The sequence below is a fragment of the Heteronotia binoei genome, chromosome 18, assembly GCF_032191835.1.
Source record: "Heteronotia binoei isolate CCM8104 ecotype False Entrance Well chromosome 18, APGP_CSIRO_Hbin_v1, whole genome shotgun sequence".
NCBI lineage: Eukaryota > Metazoa > Chordata > Lepidosauria > Squamata > Gekkonidae > Heteronotia > Heteronotia binoei.
The window spans coordinates 27376395-27400190 of NC_083240.1; the positions used below are offsets into that span (position 1 = coordinate 27376395).

At 45.4% G+C, this 23796-nt stretch overlaps 1 protein-coding gene across 2 annotated transcripts in view; it reads left to right on the forward strand.

Annotated features, from left to right (window-relative positions):
- The window catches only part of LOC132586770 (NADPH--cytochrome P450 reductase), a 71990-nt gene that overhangs the window by 24510 nt on the left and 23684 nt on the right, over positions 1-23796 (forward strand). For both annotated transcript variants that reach the window (XM_060258863.1, XM_060258862.1), the window contains exon 2: positions 13448-13642. In XM_060258863.1, the coding sequence (XP_060114846.1) occupies positions 13530-13642 (113 nt within the window). In that variant the 5' untranslated portion in view covers positions 13448-13529. The remainder of the gene's footprint in view (positions 1-13447; positions 13643-23796) is intronic.

Here is a 23796-nt window from a genome sequence, read left to right on the forward strand (position 1 = left end):
GAAATGTAGTTGTGTGGCGCTGGAGGAAAATTTAGGTTACTAGGTGGAAAGTGAAAGTCGTAAGACCTCAAAAGTAGCATTCTCAGAAGTGCTGCGAGGACCACTTGCACGGCCAGCTAGTTGGGACACAGATCAGGGATCTCAATGCATGGGTGAGAAAGTGGTGCCAAGAGAAGGGTTTAGATTTGTTAGGCACATGGGAATTTCCTGGGACAAGCTGAATTTGTGCAGAAAAGATGGGCTTCGCTTGAATCAAACAGAAACGATGCTGCTGGAGGGCTGTACCCAGGATTTAAAGTTTGGTGGGGCACAGAGACACATTATAAAAGGAGGAGAACTGAGGAAAAAGGGAAAGATGTCTTTAGTGCAGAGTGTTTTGAGAGACAGGCGGGAGGCAAAACAATAGGAAATATCAGATGGAAGTATGGACTGATACTCCTCACTAGAGTGGCTACTATTTCTATGTAGTGTTGCTCATAGTTACTGCTAGTAGTTATAATCACAAGTAGTCAATAGTAGTTATCATTGCATTCTTAGATACCACTAGGCAGAGGTAATGATGAAGTATGCCAGTAGTTCCTAATACTGTAAAGTACCATTGGAGATCCACTAGAACCGAAGTGGCCAAAATTGTATAACATAAGAGCATACTGAATAAACATCAGATGTTTGAGAGCTGCAAGGTGTGAACAAATATTCCATGCACATCTTTATTAAAATTCTTAATACTTTCTTTTAACAGAAAGATAAAATACATATGTATGCACTTTACAACACAGCCATGCTAGGAGACTTCTTTGAAAACAAAAGCTGGGAATAACAGTCCCCCATAAGACCAGTATAGGGAAAGGTTAGGGAATTATTTTTTTGGCACCAGTGGGAGAGGGAAACACACATGTACCATATAAATCACAGACCATAGTTTACATCCTTATGCATCTCTCTTTGCCTTGACACCAGAGTTAGTAAATACATCAAAGGGGAACCCTGTTCAGCACTCTTTAATTCCGTCCCTCCTTCCAGTGGCTCCCTTGGCTCTTGCACTCTCTTTCTGCATTCTAGGTCTCCGAGCAATCTCTGTGTTGGAGGAGAAGAGCTTGATTATGTCAAATTGGTATATAAACTTAACCTCTCCTCCATTCTGGCCAAATGTTCCAGTGTGTGACTCACTCCTCATTCCTGTGGGCCATTCCTTCTTTCAGCATTTCTTGCTCAGTTCCTCCACATTGGGCCTCAGTTCCTCCATTGGGCCTCACTCAGTCTTCCTTTTGGTCTTGGCCTCTTTCCTCCTTCTCTGTGAGGTCACAGCATGTTAGCCAATAGCAGTCAGATTTCCCTCTGGCTGTCCCTCCAGGGTACCACAGTCTGTACCATCCTAGGTTCATACCACCATCACCAAATTCCTCGGGTCCATCCGTATACTGACTCAGCGCAGAACACGCATTCCTTTGGAGTAACAAGTCACCATTGCACCTTCGGCTGATCCACCTTCCCCCCCGCCCCTGCCCTTTGGGTTCTCAGTTGAATGGAAGAAACCATTCTGACTCAACTGTCCTGTGAGTGGGGATTACACCCCTGCCAATTTACAAAAAGGTTCTTATGTAACATGAGCAAATCTCTATAGAGAAGTCTGTGTTACACAACTTGTTCTTTAGTGTGTGTGTTTTTTTCTCTTCTCGCCAAATGCCTGAAGCGGCAGCTTTTTTTTTTTTTGAAAGTTGAGAAGTGGGAAACTGGATTAGTATACTGCTTCTTGTTTATTCATTGAGAATATTTCTACACATGAGGCAGCTTACAATTAAAAACCAGTGCCACATCATAAGAAAAGCCAAGCCACTGAAAAGACAAGCTGTGGGACATAAGCAGCATTAAAAACTGTCCACAGAACAAAGGAGTCCATTAAAGAGCAGGTAAGATAAAACAATCCCTAATTAAAAGACTGGAAGATGTGGAGAGCCAGTTTGGTGTAGTGGTTAAGTGTGCAGACTCTTATCTGGGAGAACCGGGTTTGATTCCCCACTCCTCCACTTGCACCTGCTGGAATGGCCTTGGGTCAGCCATAGCTCTGGCAGAGGCTGCTGTGAGAGCCCTCTCCAGCCCCACCCACCTCACAGGGTGTTTGTTGTGGGGGAGGAAGGTAAAGGAGATTGTGAGCCGCTCTGAGACTCTTCGGAGTGGAGGGCGGGATATAAATCCAATATCTTCTTCTTCTTCTTCTTCTTTTAGCCTGTTGCCTGAAAGAGAGCAGAGGAGGTGGCAGGCCAGCTCACTGGGGAGGGCATTTCAAAAACAGGGTATGTCGATCCAGGCATTTGTGCAAAAAAAGAGGCAAGCATTTAGTTGCCGAAAACTAGGAGATGTGGAAGATTTGGGGGCAGGGGGAGCTCCTTAAGGATGGTGATATGTAAGACCCATCTGCCTTAGGGGAGGGCTTGTAACTCTGTGGTTGGACCACATGCTTTGCATGCCAAGGGAGGGATGGTTGTAGGCGTCTGATTAGTTTTGCATTCAAATAGAATTCCCCCCCCTCCCAGCTCCAAGGACTTCAGTAGGCTGAACATGTTGCCTTCAACACACACCCCCTTTTATATTTTCCTTTGTTTCCATAGTGGGGTTTTTTTTTTGCGGTGGAGGGGGGGGGGAGAACATGGAAGTGCCCCTGCCAGCATCACTGAATTGTGGGATGGTTATGTGCTCTGTGGACTCGTGGGGGTTGGGATTCTGTTCCCACAGGAGTGCAACTGAATGATCTTGTAATTTAGGAATCTTGGCAAATGCCAAACTTCCCTGCAGTTCTGGAGAGGTCAGCCAGCGCTTAGAAAAGATGCTGCAAGTGTTTGGGGAGCTCTTCAGAGAACAATTTTTCCCTTTACAGACCGCATCAAACACAGAGTAGCATTCCCTGGGGCTGGCAGGACTCCATGGAGTCCAGATTTGGGTTCCATTCCTGCTTGGAAGAATGGCCGTGAATGCCGAGAGTGAACTGTGCTAATTCTCCCCTCCCTTTCCCATTTTGCGTTTACAAGATTGCAATATGAGGGGTCTTGGCTGTCCCTAGATTTCTGAGAGATTTCCTGGGGGTGTGTGGGGGGGTATGTTTCAGTGGTAGAGCATTGGCTCGGCGTGCAAAAGGTCCCAGGTTCAATCCCTGGCATCTCCAGTTGAAAAGACCAGGTAGCAGCTGATGTGGAAGTGCCGTTGCCAGACTGAGTATGACTGTACTGACCCTGATGGGCCAATAGTCTGATTCAGTATGAGATGGCTTTGTGTAAGTGCTTGCATGAGAGCATTGACCAGAGTCTCCACATTGTGAGATCACGGTAGTATGTGTGCATGGCTCTGGGTGGTGGTGGGGAGAGGTTCTAGTAATGGCACCCTGCATGGGCACTGGGGGGGGGGCAGTTTTTTTCACCCCAGGATTTTTTAAAGGGCAGGAAGGAAGAACTGAATTTGCCCTTACCAGCTAAATTTCTGCTCTGGCAAAGGTCACAAACTTTGATGGGAAGACCTTTATGAAGCCCCCAGAAGTGAAAAACGGCCAAGCCTTATGGTTATGTGCTACATAGGACCAGTGCCGCAGGTCCTATGCAAAGGCCCCAGGCTCCTTTGCTGGTACTTCCTATTACAGGATCTCAGGCTTCAGATACTGAGGAAAAGATCTTTTTGACCTAAGACCCTGGACAACCACTGCCAGGAGGAGCCAGTACTACTAAGTGGAAACATGGTATGGCTTGAGATAAGGTGTAGTAAGGTTGTGGCTTAGCGGTAGAGCCACCAAAGCAGGGGTGGCCAAACTGTGGTTCGGGAACCACATGCAGCTCTTTCACACATATTGTGTGGCTCTTGAACCCCCATGGCCCAGTCAGCCAGCTTGGAGGAGGCATTTGTCTCTTTAAATCACTTCTCCAAGCCAAGTCAGCTGGCAGTTTGGACAATACATTTAAAGTTGCTTTCTTTCTACCTCTCCTTCATCTATTTTCCTTCCTTCCTCTCTCAGACATCTGACATTCACATCTTGTGGCTCTCAGACATCTGACATTTATTTGATGTGGCTCTTATGTTAAGCAAATTTGGCCTGAACTACACCATCTCGGGTCATTCACTTGCTCATCTTCTAACATTGTGTTTCTGCAAGATTGCATTATGAGGGGTCTTGGCTGTCCCTGGATTTCTGAGGGATTTGTGTCAACAATGCCCTTCAGTTCTATACATAGGACAGACAGGTCAAACCCTACACCAAAGAATATACGGACGCAAATCTGACATCAGGAATCACAAAACTGAGAAACCTGTAGGAGAGCATTTCAGCCTTCCAGGACATTCAATGGGTGACTTCAAAGTAGTTGTTTATTACAAAGGAACTTCAATAACAGAATGGAAAGAGAAACAGCTGAATTACAAGTTATTACAACACTTGGAGCAAACTCCTCTCCAGGACTCAACAGTGATATTGGCTTTTTATCTCATTATACCAAATGGAGTTATACAACCACTGTATTCTAATTTTTTTTTGTATTGGCAAACTGGAATAAGGGATATTGGTTGTTTATCTCATTACGTATACTAAACCCATCTTCACCAAATGGCTATACATCCACTGTATTCTAATGTATTCTTTTTTGCATTGGCAAACTGGAATGATGTTTATGATGCTATGTTACATGTTAAAATGGGTAACAGGAAGGAAGGCATATAGAGGAGGGAGGGAGAGGTGGAAAGAAAGCAACTTTAACTTTAAATGCATTCTTGAAGCCACCAGCTGGTTTGGCTTGCAGAAGAGATTTAAAGAAAGAAGCCAGTCAACAGGGCAGTGGGGGCTTTGAGAGCCACACAATTTGTGGGAAAGAGCCACGTGTGGCTCCCGAGCTTCAGTTTGGCCACCCCTGGTTTAACCCATGCTTGAGGAGCTAAATTTATCGACTTGCTACTGTGGACTCTGACCCTCATTATCCAATTCTGATATGTTTATTGTTGTTGCTGTCTTCCCACACAACTGATGATATCCAGCCCAAATTTGTGATTCTCTTTATTTGCTAATTTTGCCACTGGATTCTAACTTTGTACTGTTTTGTACTATTAACATGTCAGCATCCTATATGTAGTGGTGCCCACCATGCCCCACTTCATCATCTGAGAAAGTATGCATGCACATGAAAGCTTACACCCTGAATAATTTTGGGGAGGTTGATCTTAAAGGTGCCATTGGATTCTAACTTGTTCTATTGCTTCAGACCAATACAGCTACCCACTTGGACTTGTCTTCATGGAAATCCGTTTTGCATAGTTTGGGGGAAAGCTAGGAATGTGGGATCTTTCCTGACTTGCTCAGGCCGACCATTATGCAAGGTGGGGGCCACTGTGGAGAAGGCACACTTAAAGGCAGAGTTTAATGGCTCTTACAGATGCAAGTTCACGATAGAGGCTTACAAGACATGTGATATGATAGAGGTTTGCAAGATTATGCATGGGATAGAGAAGGTAGAGAAAGAAGCACTTTCCCCCCTTTCTCTCAATACAAGAATTTATGGGCACTCAATGAAATGGAGCAATCGGGTTAGAATGGATAAAAGGAAGCACTTCTTCACCCAAGGGGTGATTAACACATGGAATTCACTGCCACAGGAGGTGGTGGAGGTTACAAGCATAGACAGCTTCAAGAGCAAATTGGATAAACATATGGAGCAGAGGTCTGTCAGTGGCTATTGGCTACAGTGTATTGTTGGAACTTTCTGTCTGGGGTAATGATGCTCTGTATTCCTGGTGCTTGGGAGGGGCAACAGTGTGAGGGCTTCTAGTGTCCTAGCCCCGCTGGTGGACCTCCTGATGGCACCTGGGGCTTTTTTGGCCACTGTGTGACACAGCGTGTTGGGCTGGATGGACCATTGGCCTGATCCAACATGGCTTCTCTTATGTTCTTAAGTAGCTAAGACTGCAGAGTGTCCGCTGGCTGTGATACTTTTCTGGAATGTCAAACACACGCAAACACCCGAAGTGGCCTTAAACTTGGTCTGTCACGTCAGTATTGTCTACTGTGACTAGCAGCTGCTTTCTCCATCTTCCACATCCGCCTGCTTATCTAATCAGTTTAACTGAGGGTGTTGAGGGTTGAACCTAGGACCTTACTCAAGCCAAGCAAGTGTGCTCTGCCACTGAGTCATGGCTTGTTTCTATATCATGGACATGGCTTCAGAGAAGAGGGAGAGAGTGGCATTTGTGAAGGCCACATGTGCTCTAGGTAGGCTGGCATGGGTGCTCACCATTTTCTTACTGTGTTCCAGTTTTACTTTAACCCTCACTGCAGCCCTGCAATGTTGGCCGTTGCTACAGTTTACCAACCTGCCACTTCCAAAGAAAAGCTTAAGGTGTTATTGAAACGCTCTCAGCCTACTCTTCTGTACAGTTGTTGGGAAAAGGGCTATAGCTCTGCAGTAAAGCACCCGTTTTGCAAGCAGATGGTGCCGGTTTTGATCCCCGGCATCTCTTATTGAAGGGTGCCAGGTAGCGGATAGAAGGACTTTTCTGTGCACAATTCTAGAGGTGGAGTGTGGTGGACCTGGTGCCTATAGCAGTTTTTTTTTTCAGCCCAAGTTTTATGTGGTGCAGTCTGCAGAGGAGGGAGGGGGTGTTGCAAAGTGGCATGTAGCTTTCTGCTTGCCACCTCCTGTTCTTCTTGTTCCCAAAAGCTTCGTTTGTTCAAAGACTGTTGGAGAAAACAACTAAAAGTGAGGCGAGTGTGAAATCCCCCCCCCCCAAAAAAAAACTTGACCCCATAAAGTGCGCTTCACAAGGAGCTTTCTGCCTACTTTCTGGATTCTGCAATTTGTTAATCTTGATGTTCTTTGAGGCTTCTCTGGGAACCTGGGTGTGTTTGGGAGTTAGGAAGTAGCATGTGCTGTGCTTTCATTTCTCCTGGGTAGCCCATCAGCTGCGAGGCATTCTCAGCATCTCCACTTCCCTCTTCTGTGGTTGTTTCTGTCAGTATGTTCCACCCCCCCAAAAAAAATCATGTGCAGGGTATGGATATAGATGCATCAGCAATTTAAAATCCAAAGAATTCGGGGCTGAGAAGCTCCAAAAATGTTTGATTCCTGCCCCCTCCATGATTTAGGATTCCAGAGTCACAAGAGGGAGCAGAACTGCTGATTTACTGCTGCGTGTGTTCCAGTTCCTGTGAAGTTTATGTTTTAGAGTGTAAGAATCCTTGAATAGGGACCCTAGAGCTGCCAAACTCCAGGTAGCGGAGAACTGCTAATGCCATTGAAGAAACTGACAAACAGGCTAACGCGTTGTATTCATTTGAGCATTGGTTCTTGGTGTTAAAATAAAGTGTTAGACGAAGGTTGTCCGAAACACATGGAGATACCGGAAGCATGTCACAACTATTACTGTTGAAATTACAGCCATTGCTGTCGAAGAAAATTTTCAGCACGTCTTGGAACATCTGTGTAGAGCTTTGCTCTCAAATTTTGTGGACTTTATGCGTCATAATTTTTGAATTTGTGACCTGTTTGCATTCCACTATTGTGAATTATTGCTTGTGTTGTTAGGATGCTGTTTCAATGTATTATTATTGAGTCATTGACAATTTTGCTGTAAGATTCAATGGCAATATTGATTCAAATAGGATTCTGTATATCAGCCTTTTGCATTGGTAACTTTGTGAACACTAATGTTGTATCTTTCACTGTTCTCTCCAGGCTATAAACTCCAGGTAGTGGCTGGAGATCTCCTGGAATTTCAGCTGATCACCAGAGATCAGTTCCCCTGGAGAAAATGGTTGTTTTGAAAGGAGGGCTCAGGGCCTTCCCCTACCCAAACCTGGCCCCCTTGGACTCCACCACCCAAATCTCCAGAAATTTCCTAGCCCAGAGCTGGCAACCCTACCTGTAAATATTGATGGTGCAGCATTAATATTTGAGCAGTGGCCATTTGGTGTTTCAGTTCATTGCTGGGAAGATCCAGTGGTGGTTTATTTGGATTCGAGAGAGATTGTGTGACTGTTTTGGGAGCCAGGCACTGTTGTGTTTACTGCTCCTGGGTGAAAATATTTTGCTAGAATGCCTTTTTAGAAAACTGGAGGCTATCTTTGCACAGGATTGTGGGCGGCAGAAGAGGATGCTTAGCAATTGTGTCCTTGCCTTCAGAATGCAAAACGTGTTGTGTGCTGCTCTCTACTCCCATTTGCACCCAGCATGGAGCAAGTTGTCCCACTCTGTTCTGCTCTTATAAACACTTCCTCCGAGTCCTCCATCTTCTTCATACCTTTGCTTACACCAGGGGTGGGGAACAGTGGCTCTCCAGATGTTTTTTGCCTACAACTCCCATCAGCCCCAGCCAGCATGGCCAATGGCTGGGGCTGATAGGAGTTGTAGGCAAAAAAACATCTGGAGAGCCACTGTTCCCCACCCCTGGCTTACACAGAGATCTCTCACTTGCTTCCTAGACTCCGCTTTTCCTCCTTTGCTGCCCTTTACAGCTCAAAGGTATGCATGTTGCATATGGTACCACTTTTGCAAACCTAGTAGTTTGGGTGTTGCTGGCTTGTCCATAAGACCGTCTCTCTGTCTGTTGGGGGTCACATTTGTTTTGTATCTCACCCTTTGTCTGAGGAGTTCTGGACAGCAGACATAAATCTCCTTTTCCCACTTGATCTCCACAACAACTCTGTGAGGGTGATTAGGCTGAAAGAAGGTGACTGGCCCAAGGTCATCCAGTGAGCTTTTGTGGCAGAAGAGCAGCCATGTTGGATTAGGCCAATGACCCATCCAGTCCAACACTCTGTGTCACACAGTAGTCAAAACCCAGGTGTCATTAGGAGGTCCACCAGTGGGACCAGACCTCCCAAAGAGCTCCCATTGCTGCCCCCCAAGCACCAAGAATACAGAGCATCTCTGCCCTAGACATAGTATTCCATATATACCTTGTGGCTAATAGCCACTGATGGACCTTTGCTTCATGTGTTTATCCAGTCCCCTCTTGAAACCATCTATGCTTGTAGCTGCCACCACCTCCTGTAGCAGTGAATTACTCTTTAGGCGAAGAAGTACTTCATTTTATCTGTTCTAAACCTACTGCTCATTAATTTGAATGCCCGTGAGTTTTTGTATTGTGAGAAAGGACTTCTTTTTCAATCTTCTCTATCTCATGCATAATTTTGTAAACCTCTCTCATGTCACCCCTCATTGTTTCTCCAAGCTAAAGAGCCCTAATATCTTTAACCTTTCTTCATAGGGAAAGCATTCCATCCCCTAAATAATTTTAGTTGCCCTTTTCTGCACCTTTTCCAGTGCTATAATATCTTCTTTGAAGTGCGGTGACCAGAATTGTATGCAATATTCCAAATGAGGTCGCACCACAGATTTATACAGGAGATTAGGATACTGGCTGATTTGTCTTCAGTTCCCTGCTTAATAATCTCCAGCATAACACTTTCCTTTTTATTGCAGTCAAAGACAGAGTCTCTTATTGCAGTCAAAGCTCTTTTTTGTAAGCTCTTGGAAGATTGGCTGCATCAGGGGTGTGTGGCCTAATATGCAAAGGGGCTCCTGCTAGAATTCTACCCCTGGATATTCAGATGACCAAGATCAGCTTCCTTGGAGAAAATGGCTGCCTTGAGAGTGGACTTCATGGCACTGTACCCTGCTGGGCTCCCTTCCCTCCCCAAACCCTGCTCCATCCCCCAGATCTCTAGGTATCTCCCAAACCAGAGCTGGCAACCCTGCAGATGATAGATCTGGAGATATGAAGGCTGCAGTCAGGAAGGGGAACATTGGGGTCAGAAAGCAGGCAGGGTGGCAGGGACAGATTCAAGGCCATAGCAGGCTTTGGGGGACAGGGTTAAGACCAAGGTGTTTGTGTAGGAATCTAGAAGCAGACAAGAAGCCAAAGTAGGCATTTCAGGATCAGCAGATAATGTCATGACTGGTGGTAGGGAAGCAGCTGGATGGGTTTGTGCTTGGCTTTGGGATAGACAGTTTTTAAAAATCTGCATAAACCCGGCAGATTTGTCCCCTTTAATTGGTCAGGCTCTGTTAACCTGTTGGCCTTTTGAAAAGCTTCGGCTTCTTGTTGCTGTGAATACTGCTCTGTAAGCTGGCAATTGGTATTGGCGTTAACCCACATTCCTTCCGAGAAGATGAGCAGGAACGCTGCTTAACTTGTTACTGCTTTGCCACGCTCTCCTGTGGTTTTAAAATGTGGCTGAGAGGCAATGAGTTCATTGAAACCCAGGCCCAAGGTGGCCTTGGAGTTCTGGGTTCAAGGGTTGTCTCTCCCATGAGCTTGGGCAGGCAACCTGTCTTAGTCCTTTAGCATGCTAGCCAGAAGTAGTGAAGTATTTTCTAAATTCATTGGAGATATCCCCCCCCCCCCCCGGTAATAATAGGCCTCTGTGTTCAATAGTAATCAAGCCGCTGTCAGTGATTGGCTGTGTCACTGTAGTGTTAAAGAAGGGCAGTGCAGAGTGGAGAGCCCCGTTGGCTGAACTGCAGTGATGCTACAGAGGGAACCAATGGGGGAGGCTATGAAAGGAAGGCAAATGTGAACAGGCAGAAGCTGCAGTACTGAAGGAAGGCTGAGCTGAACAGCTCAATTTTGACACTTCAAGGGAGATGTATTGAGAATAGAAATTGGTTAATTTTAATGGCCCAGGTATTGTGATACAACTGGGAGGTCCCCCGTTTGCATCTCTCAAATACAACATGTTGTCTGGATTATGCTGATGGAGTATATGGGTGGTAGGGTTTTGAAGCAATATAAATGCTTACAGTGAAAAATTGAAAACACAGCTCTCCATCTACATCTTCCCCACTCAGAACTCCTTAAAGGGGGGAAGGGGAAATATGATTGCAGATATATTTTCCATCAAAAGTTTCCCACCAATTTTTTTTTTTGAGTGCTCACGGCATTTACAGCAGTCTCAAGCAGAGTTATACCTTCCTAAGCCCTTTCAAGAGAAGCCAAGGACAAATAAAAGTGTGGAGCCGTGCTTGGATCTTTTGGAGATAGACAGAGCAGTGCCAAATTGAAATTGTATCCCTTGGTGAGCTGCCTGAGGAAGGATTCACTCTGAAAGTGGGCGGAAGCACTTTGAGACCCTGGAGAGCCGTTGCCAGTCTGAGTAGACAATACTGATGGACTGAGGGTGTGATTCAGTATAAGGTAGCTTCATACGTTCATATGTTCAAGCAGCAGTCCAATTGCAGCCACACCAGTTTGGGAATTGCAGTCACACCTGCATTGGACTTCAGGAAGTCCTACAGATGAAGAAAAAACGTATATTGTAAAATGAACTGTGAAATATTTCTGAATTAATATATGAAAAATACTGTGGTTTAAAACTTTGTTTTCAATATATGTATTAGTTAAAGCTCTCATGAAGTGTTCTAATTCATATACCTTACTCATACCCGTGAGCTCTCTGGTGCCACAGGAGGTGGTGGCAGCTGCCAGCATAGTTCTATATTGATAGAACTTTGTCTGGGGCAAGTGATGCTCTGTATTCTTGGTGCTGGAAACAGTGGGAGGGCTTGTAGTGTCCTGGCCCCACTGGTAGACCTTCTGATGGCTCCTGGTTTTTTGACCACTGTGTGACACAGAGTGTTGGACTGGATGGGCCACTGGTCTGATCCAACATGGCTTCTCTTATGTTCTTATGTTCACAATCTCCAAGTAATGCCTGAAGATCTCCCACTATTACAGTTGATCTCCAAATGAAAACAGAGATCAGTTCCCCTGAAGAAAAAGGCTGCTTTGGAGGCTGGACTCTATGGCATTGTACTTTGCTGAGGTCCCTCCCCTCTCTGAATCCCTCCCTCTTCAGGCTCCCCCTCCCCCACCAAATCTCCAGGTATTTCCCCACCCAAAGCTGGCAACTGTTAACTGACAAATTTGGCAGGTCCTGAGTTCAGATATTACCTCTACCTGTCATCGTGTGGGGATAATTTTCCTAATCTCCTTTAACAAGGCTGTTGTCAGGAGTACAAATATGTGTCGAATACTTGAAATATATGTTGGCCACTGGAGAAGCCCCATTGGCTGAACTGCTGTGATCCTACAGAGGGAACCAACCCCATTGGCTGAACTGCTGTGATCCTATAGGGTGGAACCAACACAAATATGTGTTGAATACTTGAAATATGTGTTGCATGCTTTGAATACTTGAAAGCACAAAGTGAGAGCAAGAGGTATCAGTCTTCTACTACTGCTGGGGTTTGTGGGTTTTTAAACTCCGTGATGTGTGGTTTTGAGGCGTTAGCTAGCTGCCTGCTGTTGTGGTCACTCCTTTCGTTTTGGAAACTTAAGTTAGCTGGAATACATGGCTAATGAGAGAGGATAAATTTTTATTTTTTATTATTATTTTTTTGGTTTTGCTCCTGGTGTTGGGAGAAGCGACATCCATATAAGGAAGGAGATTTAGTCAGGGTGTACGTGAGTTTTCCTTCTGGAGGAGAGGTCAGGTCGCTAGCGTGTCCTTGCAATTACCACCCCCACGTGCCCTGTTGCAAGAGATTTTGGGGCGTGGTGATGTGTGTGGTGTGTGGGCAGCCAGGATGCAGCCCAGATTATATCCAGTCATCAGGCATGACACCTCTCTCGTGTGGGGGTGGGGGTGGGGAATCCATAAGACGATCCCTGCTGGGTTAGGCTAAAGGGCATTCTCAGCCTAGCTTCCTGCTTCCAGCCTACAAGTCATGCATCAAGGCGACAGTTCTACTCTTTGTCCCCAGCTCCTGGTATTTAGAGATACGCTGTCTCTGAACGTGAAGTTCCTATTTAATTTTCTTGGCTAATTGCATCCATCTAAGTCAGCAGCCGCCACCAGAGCTTGCGGCAGTGATTTCCACCAGCCAAATTGGTAGGAATTCTGATAACGTGTCAATAGGTGCCCCTGGCTGGCCTAGATTGTGATCTTGTTAATGTTTAGATGGTGACATTTTTGACAGCTTTAAGGTCAAATAAAGCTGACCCCCCCCCCTCTGTTTTCTTCTTTAAGGATGTTTTATTGATATTTCAAACAACATTACATATGGAAACGAAAGAAACAAAAGAAACTAAGAATTGTAATACTGTGTTTGTTCAAATACAACCCTGCCATAAGTGTTGCACAGCCTTATCTATAATCTCACATAGCATTATGTAAGAAAATTTATCAGGAAGACTGTCAAAAATAAATTACTTAACTTTCTATAGTATTGGTTTCTAGGAATGATGTCATTTTCCAATAGTAAAGGGTACCAAACTGAAACTACGTCTTTCACATTGGTCGTATGATGTGTTGTATGAATTGTAAGCAATCTTACATCATATAAATGTTTCCTAGAGTCTTTGATATCAGAAGTCTAAGGTAGGTATATATTTGTCTACCCAATGTAAGGCTATGATCAGTCTCGCCGTGGCAATTAAGATGTGGATTAGTTACCTCCCTGTTTTCTGTCTCCCTCTCCAGCTTCTCAGCCGCCAAGAGGACAGCGCCGTCCCCTGAAGAATTTTCCTCTGCATAGGGCCCAGAAGCATCAGATCCCTCAAGCATGATAATAGACATGTTCCTCTTAGCCGCCATCATCGGTCTGTTGACCTACTGGTTTTTCTTCCGCAAGAAAAAAGAGGAGGTCCCAGATTTCGCGAAAATCCAGCCGACAGCGTAAGTGGTTGACGTGGGGATGGGCATTGGAGCTGATAGAGGAGGTTTGTTTTGTTGTGAAGAGCCTGTGGCTCTGTGGCAATGCAGAAGGGTCCAGATTCATTTTTCAGCAACTCACTTGCCTGCTGTTGGAGAAGGCCCTTGTGTTCCTGAGTCCCCAGAGAGCCACTGCTTGGCTGAGAAGAGAAGACACGAGCTAGGCAGACCAATAGACTACCTTGACAGAAGGCAGCTTTGTATGGACAAATATGAATGACACAAACACACACAAACACACACACACATATATGCAGGGCTTTTTTTGAGCAGAAACACACAGGAACGCAGTTTCACTGGCTTGGGGTGTGGCCTAATATGCAAAGGAGCTCCGTCTGGGCTTTTTCTACAAAAATGCTCTGTGTGGAACAATGGTGACATCAGGGGTGTGGCCCAATACGCAAATGAGTTCCTACTGAGCCTTTTCTACAAAAAAGGCCTGTATACACACATGTGTGTAAATGTGTGTGTGTATGTGTATATATACACAAACATATATGTACACATATATGTATATATATATATATATATATATATATATATATATATATATATCAGGGGTGGCCAAACTTGCTTAAAGTAATCAATCCTAGAGCCACATAGAATAAATTTCAGATGTTCAAGAGCCGCAATAGAAGGGAGGGAAAGAAAGCAACTTTAACTTTAAATGCATTCTCCAAGCTTCTGGTTGGCTTGGCTTTGAGAAGCAATTTAAAGAGCGAAATGCTTTCTGCAAGCTGGCCAACCAGGCAGTGGGGGCTTCAAGATCCACACATTGTGTATGAAAGAGCCACATGTGGCTTCCAAGCTGCAGTTTGGTCACCCTGATATATATATATGTGTGTGTGTATTGACTGGATTTAACAAAAAAGGTGTGCTAGTTATCAGTGAGTTTTTTACTCCTACTGAAGTAGGTTAGCCATGATTGTGAGATTAAGCAGAAGACTTCTGTTGAATTTAGTTGCAACAGACACATACGGTGACTGCTTTGGAATTATGACCGTAGAAGGTTGAAAGTCTTCTGGCTTTTATCTTGTCACCACATTAAGTCTTTAAAAAAAAGAAAAAGACAAGAAAGGCAAAATTGTACAGTAATAAAGCAAAGTAACAGAAAAGTTGCAGCTGTTGGTGAAACAGGGCAGTCAGTTTTGCAAAGCAGCTGTGCCAGTTTGTTAGTGAGTTGATTCTTCCTGTTGGCAGGACCCTGCTGTTCTGGCAGGTGGCCAGAAGGAGGAGCAGTGCTTTGAGGCTTGGTCTGCCCCCCCCACCCCCATTATGGCGGGAGGGTGAGGGTGGGATAACAAATGCAACTGGAATTAAATTGAAAAGGGAAACTCTCCAGCTACACAGTATGTTCTTGGCTTCAGAGAATTTTTGACTGTATTAGGTAAGGTTCAAATGGCAGATGATCATATATGCCAGTATGTGCTCAGCGCACAGACCCATATACACAAGTCTGTATGTACCAGTGAGTTTTCCCCAGGCTCCCATAGACGGTATGCAGGAATATTTCAAGGACCTAGATTTATCATCTGCTTCATTTTACATGCATCCTCCTCCAATAGAAAAGTCACTTAAAACTCCTTGTATTGGAGGAAGGGATTGAACCTGATCCAAAAGGAGAAGTGGGCCATAAATATTTTAACAAATAAACTTTTCCCCACGGAGTAGAAGTATTAGCATCTGCCCCAGTAGCTTATTTGGAAGGGAGAATAAAAGGCTGCGGAAGAGATTTCCCCTTCAGCAGTCACAGCAAGTCCCCATTTTGTGCAGGCAGAGCTGTCCACGTACAGACTACATTTTGGAAAAGGTGCTGCCTCCCCCAGACAGTCTATTGTGGCATTGTGAAGAAGCCAATTCCTGTAATCTGCAGAAGATGTAATTGCGTTTGTATTATTCTGGCTGAACAGCAAACTGGGCAGCGTACCTGAAAATTCTGCGTACACTGAAAATTCTGTGTCTGCTCTCAGCTGCTCAGGTTTCACTGGCTGCTAAACACCTAAACTGTAGGGGTAGCCAGTTTGGTGTAGTGGTTAAATGTGTGGACTCTTACCTGGGAGAACCGGGTTTGATTCCCCACTTCTCCACATGCAGCTGTTGGAGTGACCTTGGGTCAGTCATAATCAGTGTTCCCTCCTCCTCCTTCAAGGGCTCCCTTTTTTGCTGTCAAGTTGTAGCCATGTTATGGCAACTCACATGGGGTTTTCAAGGCAAGAGAAGTTTGGAGGTGGTTTGCTGTTGCCTGCCTCTGTGAAGAGACTCTGGACTGAATTGGTGGTCTCCCATCCAAATACTGACCAGAGCTGATTCTGCTTAGTTTATAAGATATGACGAGATCAAACTATCCTGGGCTATATCTCAGTGAGCCAGTGCCACATTTCATACTTTCACAAGGAGTACACAACCCATTGTATAGAACAGTCTGCTCAATGGCAGATAGGCATGTGGGGTGGCGGGGTGGAGCACTGATGGGATTATTTATCTCTGAAAGTGCCCCCTCCCAAAGAGAGACTTGCTGGGCTGGATTCTCCATTCCCCCCCCCCCCTCTGAGATTTTGTGCTATTAGAACTGATCTCCAGACAACGAAGATCAGTTCCCTGGGAGAAGATGACTGCTCTAGAGGGTGGAGTCTGTGGCAGTGTCCCTTCCCTTATTGTGGTCCCTTCCTAGGCTCCACCCCCCAAATCTCCAGGTATTTCCCAACCCAGAGATGGCAACCTGACCCCCTCCCATATTCATTTGCACGTGTTTTAAATCTTTCTTTTCCTCCAAGGAATTCAGGCTACTGTGCGTAGTCCTTATTTTGCCCCTGCTACAAGCAGAGGTGGGATTTTGAACTTTGTGCTGTTTTCAGTGTTTGAATTGACTCTGATGAGAACATATGAACATGGGGCACAGTGGGGTTGTTCTAGTAACTACTGTTTTGTCCTATGAACAAAGTAGAAGTCAAGTTGCGCCTTTAAGACCAACAAAGTTTTATTCAGAATGTAAGCTTTCGTGTGCTCCAAGCACACTTCATCAGACGAGAAATCAGGTACAATGAGCAAAGTTACATATAGCAGTGGTTTAGAATGCAAAATGGTATAAATTTAAGATCCTATGACAGAATAATAAAATTAACAAATTGAGCTGGGTAGCATGAGTATGAGAAAGCAACAAAACAGTAATATGTCAAAATGTGAGAATGTCTTTTAATCACTGCATTATATAAACCTGAGCCAAAGAGAGGGCATGTTTTTCTCATCCAACTAATTTACCTTTTAACATGTAACATACATATAGTTTGCAATTAGAAGACAAATACATTAAAATATAGTGGAAGATGGGTTTAGTATACATATGAGCATATGAAACTGCTTTATACTGAATCAGACCCTTGGTCCATCAAAGTCAGTATTGTCTACTCAGACTGGCAGTGGCTCTCCAAAGTCTCAAGCTGAGGTTTTTCACACCTATTACCTGGACCCTTTTTAGTTGGAGATGCCTGGGATTGAACCTGGGACCTTCTGCTTACCAAGCAGATGCTTTACCACTGAGCCACCGTCCCTCGTTATATACGTAATGAGATAAACAGCCAATATCCCTATTTTGAGTATGTCAGTACAGCTAAAAGAGAAATACATTGGATAGTTCTTGTCCACCTAATTTACTATTTAACATGTAAACATCATTCTAGTTTGCCATTAGGAAAAAGAGAATACAATAAAATATAGTGAAAATGCGCTAAGTATATGTAATGAGATAAACAGCCCAAATCCCTATTTTGAGTATGTCAATTCCAAAAATTATTCTGATACACTATTCTAAAAGATAGAGACATTGGAAAACTGTGGATGTATAACTATACTCAGTGAGAGTATACTCAGTGAGGAAAGGTAAGGTCCTCTGTGCAAGCACCAGTCGTTTCTGACTCTGGGGTGACGTTGCTTTCACAACGTTTTCAAGGCAGACTTTTTACGGGGTGGTTTGCCGTTGCCTTCCCCAGTCATCTACACTTTCCCCCCAGCAAGCTGTGTACTCATTTTACCGACCTCGGAAGGATGGAAGGCTGAGTCAACCTGGAGCCGACTAACTAAACCAGTTTTCACCGGGATTGAACTCAGGTCATGAGCAGAGCTTAGGACTGCAGTACTGCCGCTTTAGCACTCTGCGTCACAGGGCTCTTCAATACTCAGTGAGAGTATAGAGCAAACTAGTTTTGTCCTATGGCTTGCAGTGTCCTTTGGCTGACACCCTGAAGAAAGGAAACATTCAGTCACAGATCGAACTTTCCTGCTCTGTGAAAGTTGCAAGTTAAGGCAACAGTTTTTTGTTTTCTGTTGAGCTGCCCTCTGAAGCCTGATCCAAGAAGCAAAAGGCTTTTAACTATGGCTTGTTTTGTTGTTGTCCCCCTGGAAACATCCATGTAGATCTGTCCCAACATTCCGCACTGTATCCCCCGAAGCATGATAATAATGATCCTTTTTTTTTTTTTTGTAAATTTAAATCTGAAGGCACAATTCATATTTAGGAAAGCTTGCTTGGTGGGCTGTCTGAGAAACCTGCTATTTCTGTACCCGTTTCTATGTGCTTGCCCCTGACTGAAATCAGCTTTCCACACTGACTCATACAGAGATGCAGCAGGCAGCTTCTCAACAACAGGTGACATAGTTCTGTTGACCTAACTTACAGCCTTATAGTGAGGGTAAGAATATTAATTCTTTTGACCCCCCCTTCCCCTTTTCCATTTGGGGTGAGAGTGTTAATTCTTTGAATCCCCACTTCCGTCTGTTTTGAAAGCTTTTTTAGAGCAAGGGATTGGGGTGGGGGACAAAAGGCAAAAGAAGAGCAAACTAGTATCTGGATGACTGCCGCTGAAGATAGCATACATCTTCCTTCATGCCCCCCCACCCCGGCCAAAAGAACTGTAGCTCACTGGTAGAATGCCTGGCTGGCCAGCAAAATTCCCAAGTTCCATGCCTAGTATCTCCATAGATTCTTCTCTGCTGGCCAGTGTTGCCAGCTGGGGCAGACAATAATAAACTTAGTGCAGTTAACAAGAAAGACCATCTTCATTTCCTAATATATCAGAATCAATTTGGACTTTGTGTAAATAGATTATTGCAGCCACGGTAACCATTGGAGCAAGAGGGTTGCTTTTAATTAAAAAGAGAGAGCTCTTTTCTAATTAAAACTCTGATGTAAAAAAACCCTGTTGCCTGGGTAACACAAGTCCTTTACTGGGAAACTATTCTCTCCTCCCCCCTTTTTGAATAGGAAAAGTGTTTGAGGGATGTCTTGTGTTGCAAGGAACTCTGGGAGTTTTCATTCTTGAGTCTCCTCATTCCTTTCTGCCGCTGCCAGATGTTGGAGTTCTTGGGACTGTGCCGGACCCTCCGGGTAACTTCAAAAGCAGCCGGCACGAGTCCCAGAGGACGGAGTTGCCACAGCGCCTTGGTATGCTGGCCCCGCTGCCTTTTGACGAAAGGAGGCCGTCCGCTGGCTGCCAGAGCCAAGGGGGATAGGATGAGAACCCGTGGGCGCATCCCTCCGCAGAGCAGAGTTTAGCCTTTCCCAGCTCCCTGCGGCTGGCATGAAACTGGGGGGTCTCGGAAGCCCCGCCACAAGTCCAACCTCACCATGGGCTGTACGTATTCCGGATTGCAGGAGGAACTTTCTCTCGGAGGGTGAGTTTCTCTTTTGCTTCCAAGCACCCCTCTGCGAATGGTACAGCTGTCATCTCTGCTGCGCTTTGGAGGATGCACCGCCCTATTTCCCATGTCAGGCTGCTTTGGAAACAGGGCTCAGCCAAGAGGGATGGGAGGGGGAGGCATCTGGGGAGGTTCAGCCTGGGGGAGAGCTTTGTGAGTTTCTGGAGGGTGCGTGGGGCAACAGCAGCTCCTGCGGGTGACTTCATTTCTCTCTCTCTCTCTTTGCTCTTTTCCCCCAAGTGTCCTCTGGGTGTGTAGAGCGCTGAACTTAAGCGGGCCAAGGCAAGGAACGTATTTCCAAAGTTATAAGCCACAGCATGACATCTTCTGGATGCTGGCCTTGTGCAGAAAAGAGTGTCAAAATGTTTCGGCATCCGAGTCTCTCTCCTCAGCCTGAGTAATGCCATACCAAACCTTTAATGGCATAATAGATTCAGATAAAAATACACAGAATATAAAAATTTAAACATTGGAGATAAAATCAAAATGAAACCGAGCTTACAGATGCATTCAAACGTGGTCAGAATTAAATTTAAGGATGTCAGCCAGAAATTTTGCCACAGCCTCACTAACCACCCCCTCAGTATCTCTCAATAAATAATAACAGGGTGGCAGAATAGACAAATCTGGGGAAAAAAGAAAGCTTGCCAAATAAATCTTTACGGAGGTTATGGTAGAAAGAACAATCAAACAATATATGCTGGATTGAGTCAGATTGTTTAGCTTGGAAACAAGAACTGAGAGCTCATTTTAAAGAGGCTTGTCACTCCAAAGACCAAACAAAAATTAAGGCCTGAGTAATGATTATCGTGCATAAAAATTACTTTGCCTGCTTCCTCCTGACAGCCGTATAACGACAATTTTAGTGTTGCTGTCCCAGTTTTACTATTGTAGGGGCTGAGGCTGCGAGAATGGTGATGTTCAAAGCGAAACGAAACGGGAAGCCCAGTGGCACCTTAAAGACCAACCAACATCTATTTCTTTATGAGCTTTCGTGAGTCCAGTCTCATTTCAGAAAGGCTTAAGGTTGCCTAAGGAATCCACTGCTGAGGATGGGCTGCCGCAAGCAATGTTCCCTCTAAGCTGCAGAGTCTTGTTAGCAAAAATTCTATTTTGTGAGCTACTGGCATTAAAAGTTGTGAGCCACGGCATAAATTATTGTGCTCTGGGATCATCCTTCCTGAGACAAGACAAAAATGTGTGATCAAAGATTTCAGGTTTTCGTGGCTGGTAACATCATTTGGTAACAACATGGTAACAACATTTAGGGGAGGGACGGTGGCTCAGTAGTAGAGCATCTGCTTGGGAAGCAGAAGGTCCCAGGTTCAATCCCCGGCATCTCCAAAAAAGGGGTCCAGGCAAATAGGTGTGAAAAACCTCAGCTTGAGACCCTGGAGAGCCGCTGTTGGTCTGAGAAGACAATACTGACTTTGATGGACCAAGGGTCTGATTCAGTATAAGGCAGCTTCATATGTTCATATATGTTCATCATTAGGGTTTGTAGAATATTTCGGGCTCAAGTGCCGTGTTCTACTGGAGAAAGTTTTTCTTCCAGACGTTTCGTTCTCAGCTGCGGAGAACATCCTCAGTGGCGTTGCAGCCGGAGCAGGCGCTCTGACCTTCTTGGCTGCTGTGCATTGAGTCAAAAATGTGCATTGAGTCTGCTGTGCATTGAGTCAAAAATGTGTGAACTGGAGGCTAAAAATCTGTGAGTTAACTCATACTAACTCAGCTTAGGGGGAACACTGCTCACAAGTGTGTGTGTGTGTGCTGGGGGGTACACTGTTTCTCAGCCTCTGCAGGTACTCCTTCCTAAAGAATTACCTGTCCCATGGATTTTATTTGGTTGTTTGAGCCCCCAAGAAACTCACAGGCAGGGCAGGAGGGGAGTCACCATCATTTGTGGTTTGCTCCCAGTGTCCAGGGAGGGTTGCCGTGCTGCTATTGGGCTAGATGAGGTCCTTTCCAATTCTATGATTCTGTGATTGGGGACCCGAATGTAATACACAGGCTATTACTTGGTGGTGGTGGTGGGTGCATTCTAATTTGTGTCAGTGCAACTTGGTTAGGAACCGAGGAGGCATGGACGGGCCACGTTTCAAGAACATCTATGTTGATAGTGATGTCGGTAATATTGATCAGGAGAGAGACTCTTGAGGTTTGGAGAGGGGAGGTGGGAGTACGTATCATGGGCTTTTAACTAGCACAAAGGTAGGAGTCGATGGTCTAGGTGGGTGGAACATCCTGACCCTCGAAATCAACCGAGCAGAAAACCAAGGCTGCTAGGAAATGAAGTGAAATCTCTTACATTTGGAGAGGAGCTCTGGAGGGGCAAATTTGTGACTCCAGCCATGTTGGCCTCTGTGTTTATGCCACAGGCGGAAGGCTAGGAACCCTTCACCGATATGTCCCCCTAAACCACAAAAAATGCCTGGGGGGGAGGGTTGGCAACAGGTTTTTTTTTGGGAGGGGGGGTGGGAATGGACCATAATCTCCATGTTCCACCACCATATTCAAATCTACAAAGCAAGAGAAAGCATGCAAGACGTCTTGAATTCTTGCATAACTAATCTGCACTGAGCATGTCTTCTGCTTCACTAGCATCTTGCTGAATGGGGCCAAGCAGGTGGTCTGCCAGCACTTGCTTGGCAGGTTGTGGTCAGCCTTCCACCTTGGCCACTGCCAAGGAGTATGCTCCACAGCACTCAAGAAGGGGAGGGTCGTCTTCCATTCGCTAGGACAGCACTTCTAGAAGAAGCAGGGCCCCAGGAAGGTACATGTGAGATCTTCCTTGATTGCAGTGGGCCCTAACAGAGGCAGTGGAGTTGATCAGTTTCTCTAGGAAGCTATACTTCTTGGAACCCCTTCTAGTTGTGAACACAAGAAGAGCCCTGCTGGATCAGACCAGCAGTCCATTTAGTTTTACAGAGACCAGCCAGTTGCCCTGAAGGGCTAACCAGCAAGGCATAGAGGCCAAAGCTTTCTAGCAGTGGGTTTCAGTGCTGTTATGTATGTGTACATGGCTTAGGTCTCTTCGGCGCATTCAAGAAATCTGCTGTGGGTTATATATACAAAGTGAAGAAAGAGCAGATAGAATTACGGTCAAGCTAAGGCTACAAACTTCGTAGTGTGTAGGTATAATGCAGAGTGGTTATGTTTCTGCACATGGTTTCTCTGCCATGGATACATTTCCTGGTCTTTGCTAACAGTTTGTAAAACTGGAGCAGCCTTTCCTGAAATGCCTTCTTAAATACCCAAGTCCTTCATAACACTGCATTCTCTTTTTATACACCCACAATGCCTTCAGTCTACAAAAATTATACCCTGGCTCCTCCTCTTTCCAGCCAGGCTCCACCCATCTTTATTAAGTTCTGGCCCTGGCTCCGCCTAGCTTAATGTGTTCCCCCCTGCCTTTAAATCCATAGTTGGCCCAGTTTTTTGTTTTCTTCCTTCTCCCTGCTGGAAACCTGACCACACATTCTTCTTCCATTGTAACGGAGGCCTGGATCGCCCAGCCCTTGTCTTTGCTCCACTGCTGCATTTTAGCCAATTAGAAGAAGGGGAGGGGGGAAGAGATTGGCTCACCGCCTGTTTTGTCTTTTGAAATGGGACCCAATGAAGCCGTTCACCCTCCTCCTGGCTCTCCAGGCCTTGCTGCCAGATTCGTTCCTTTCCCTGCTGCCAGATGTGTTACAGCTGAAGGCCAGCTTTCGGAGAGCCGTCATGCGGCTTGTCCTTCGTCTGTGCTCGCCGAAAAAGCGCTTTGCAAGCAGCCTGTTCCATCCAAAGGGGGATTTTGAAGGTTTTGACCTGCTTGCCTTCGACAAGCTCTCGCTTCCTTGGTCAGGAGGCCAGAGGAGGCTGGTGAGGGATGGTGGCTCAGTGGTAGAGCATCTGCTTGTTAATTAGGAAGGTCCCAGGTTCAATCCCTGGCATCTCCAACTAAAAAGAATCCAGGGAAATAGGCGTGGGAAACCTCCGCTTGAGACCCTGGAGAGCCGCTGCCAGTCTGAGTAGACAATACTGACTTTGATGGACCAAGGGCCTGATTCAGTAGAGGGCAGCTCCATATGTTCATATGAGAACTCGGCTCCGATTTGGGCCAGAGCTCCTTCAGGGTAGTCTTGTTTTTACCCTGGTCTGGTCAAGAGGAACTTGCTAGAGCAAGGGGGAAGGGGTGGAATGGGATAAGAGGTTTGTAAAATTATACATGGGATGGAGAGAGCGGACCAAAAGAAGCTTTCCGCCTTCTTCTGAAATATTAGAAACGGAGGGCATTTAATGAAGCTGGTGGGCAGACAAACGGAAATATTTCTTTACACAGAGCGATTAAAGCGTGGGATTCCCTGCCTGGGGATGTCGCGTTGGCTCCAGGCATAGCTTTAAAGGGGGATCAGACTCATGGAGGAGAGGTCTGTCAGTGGCTC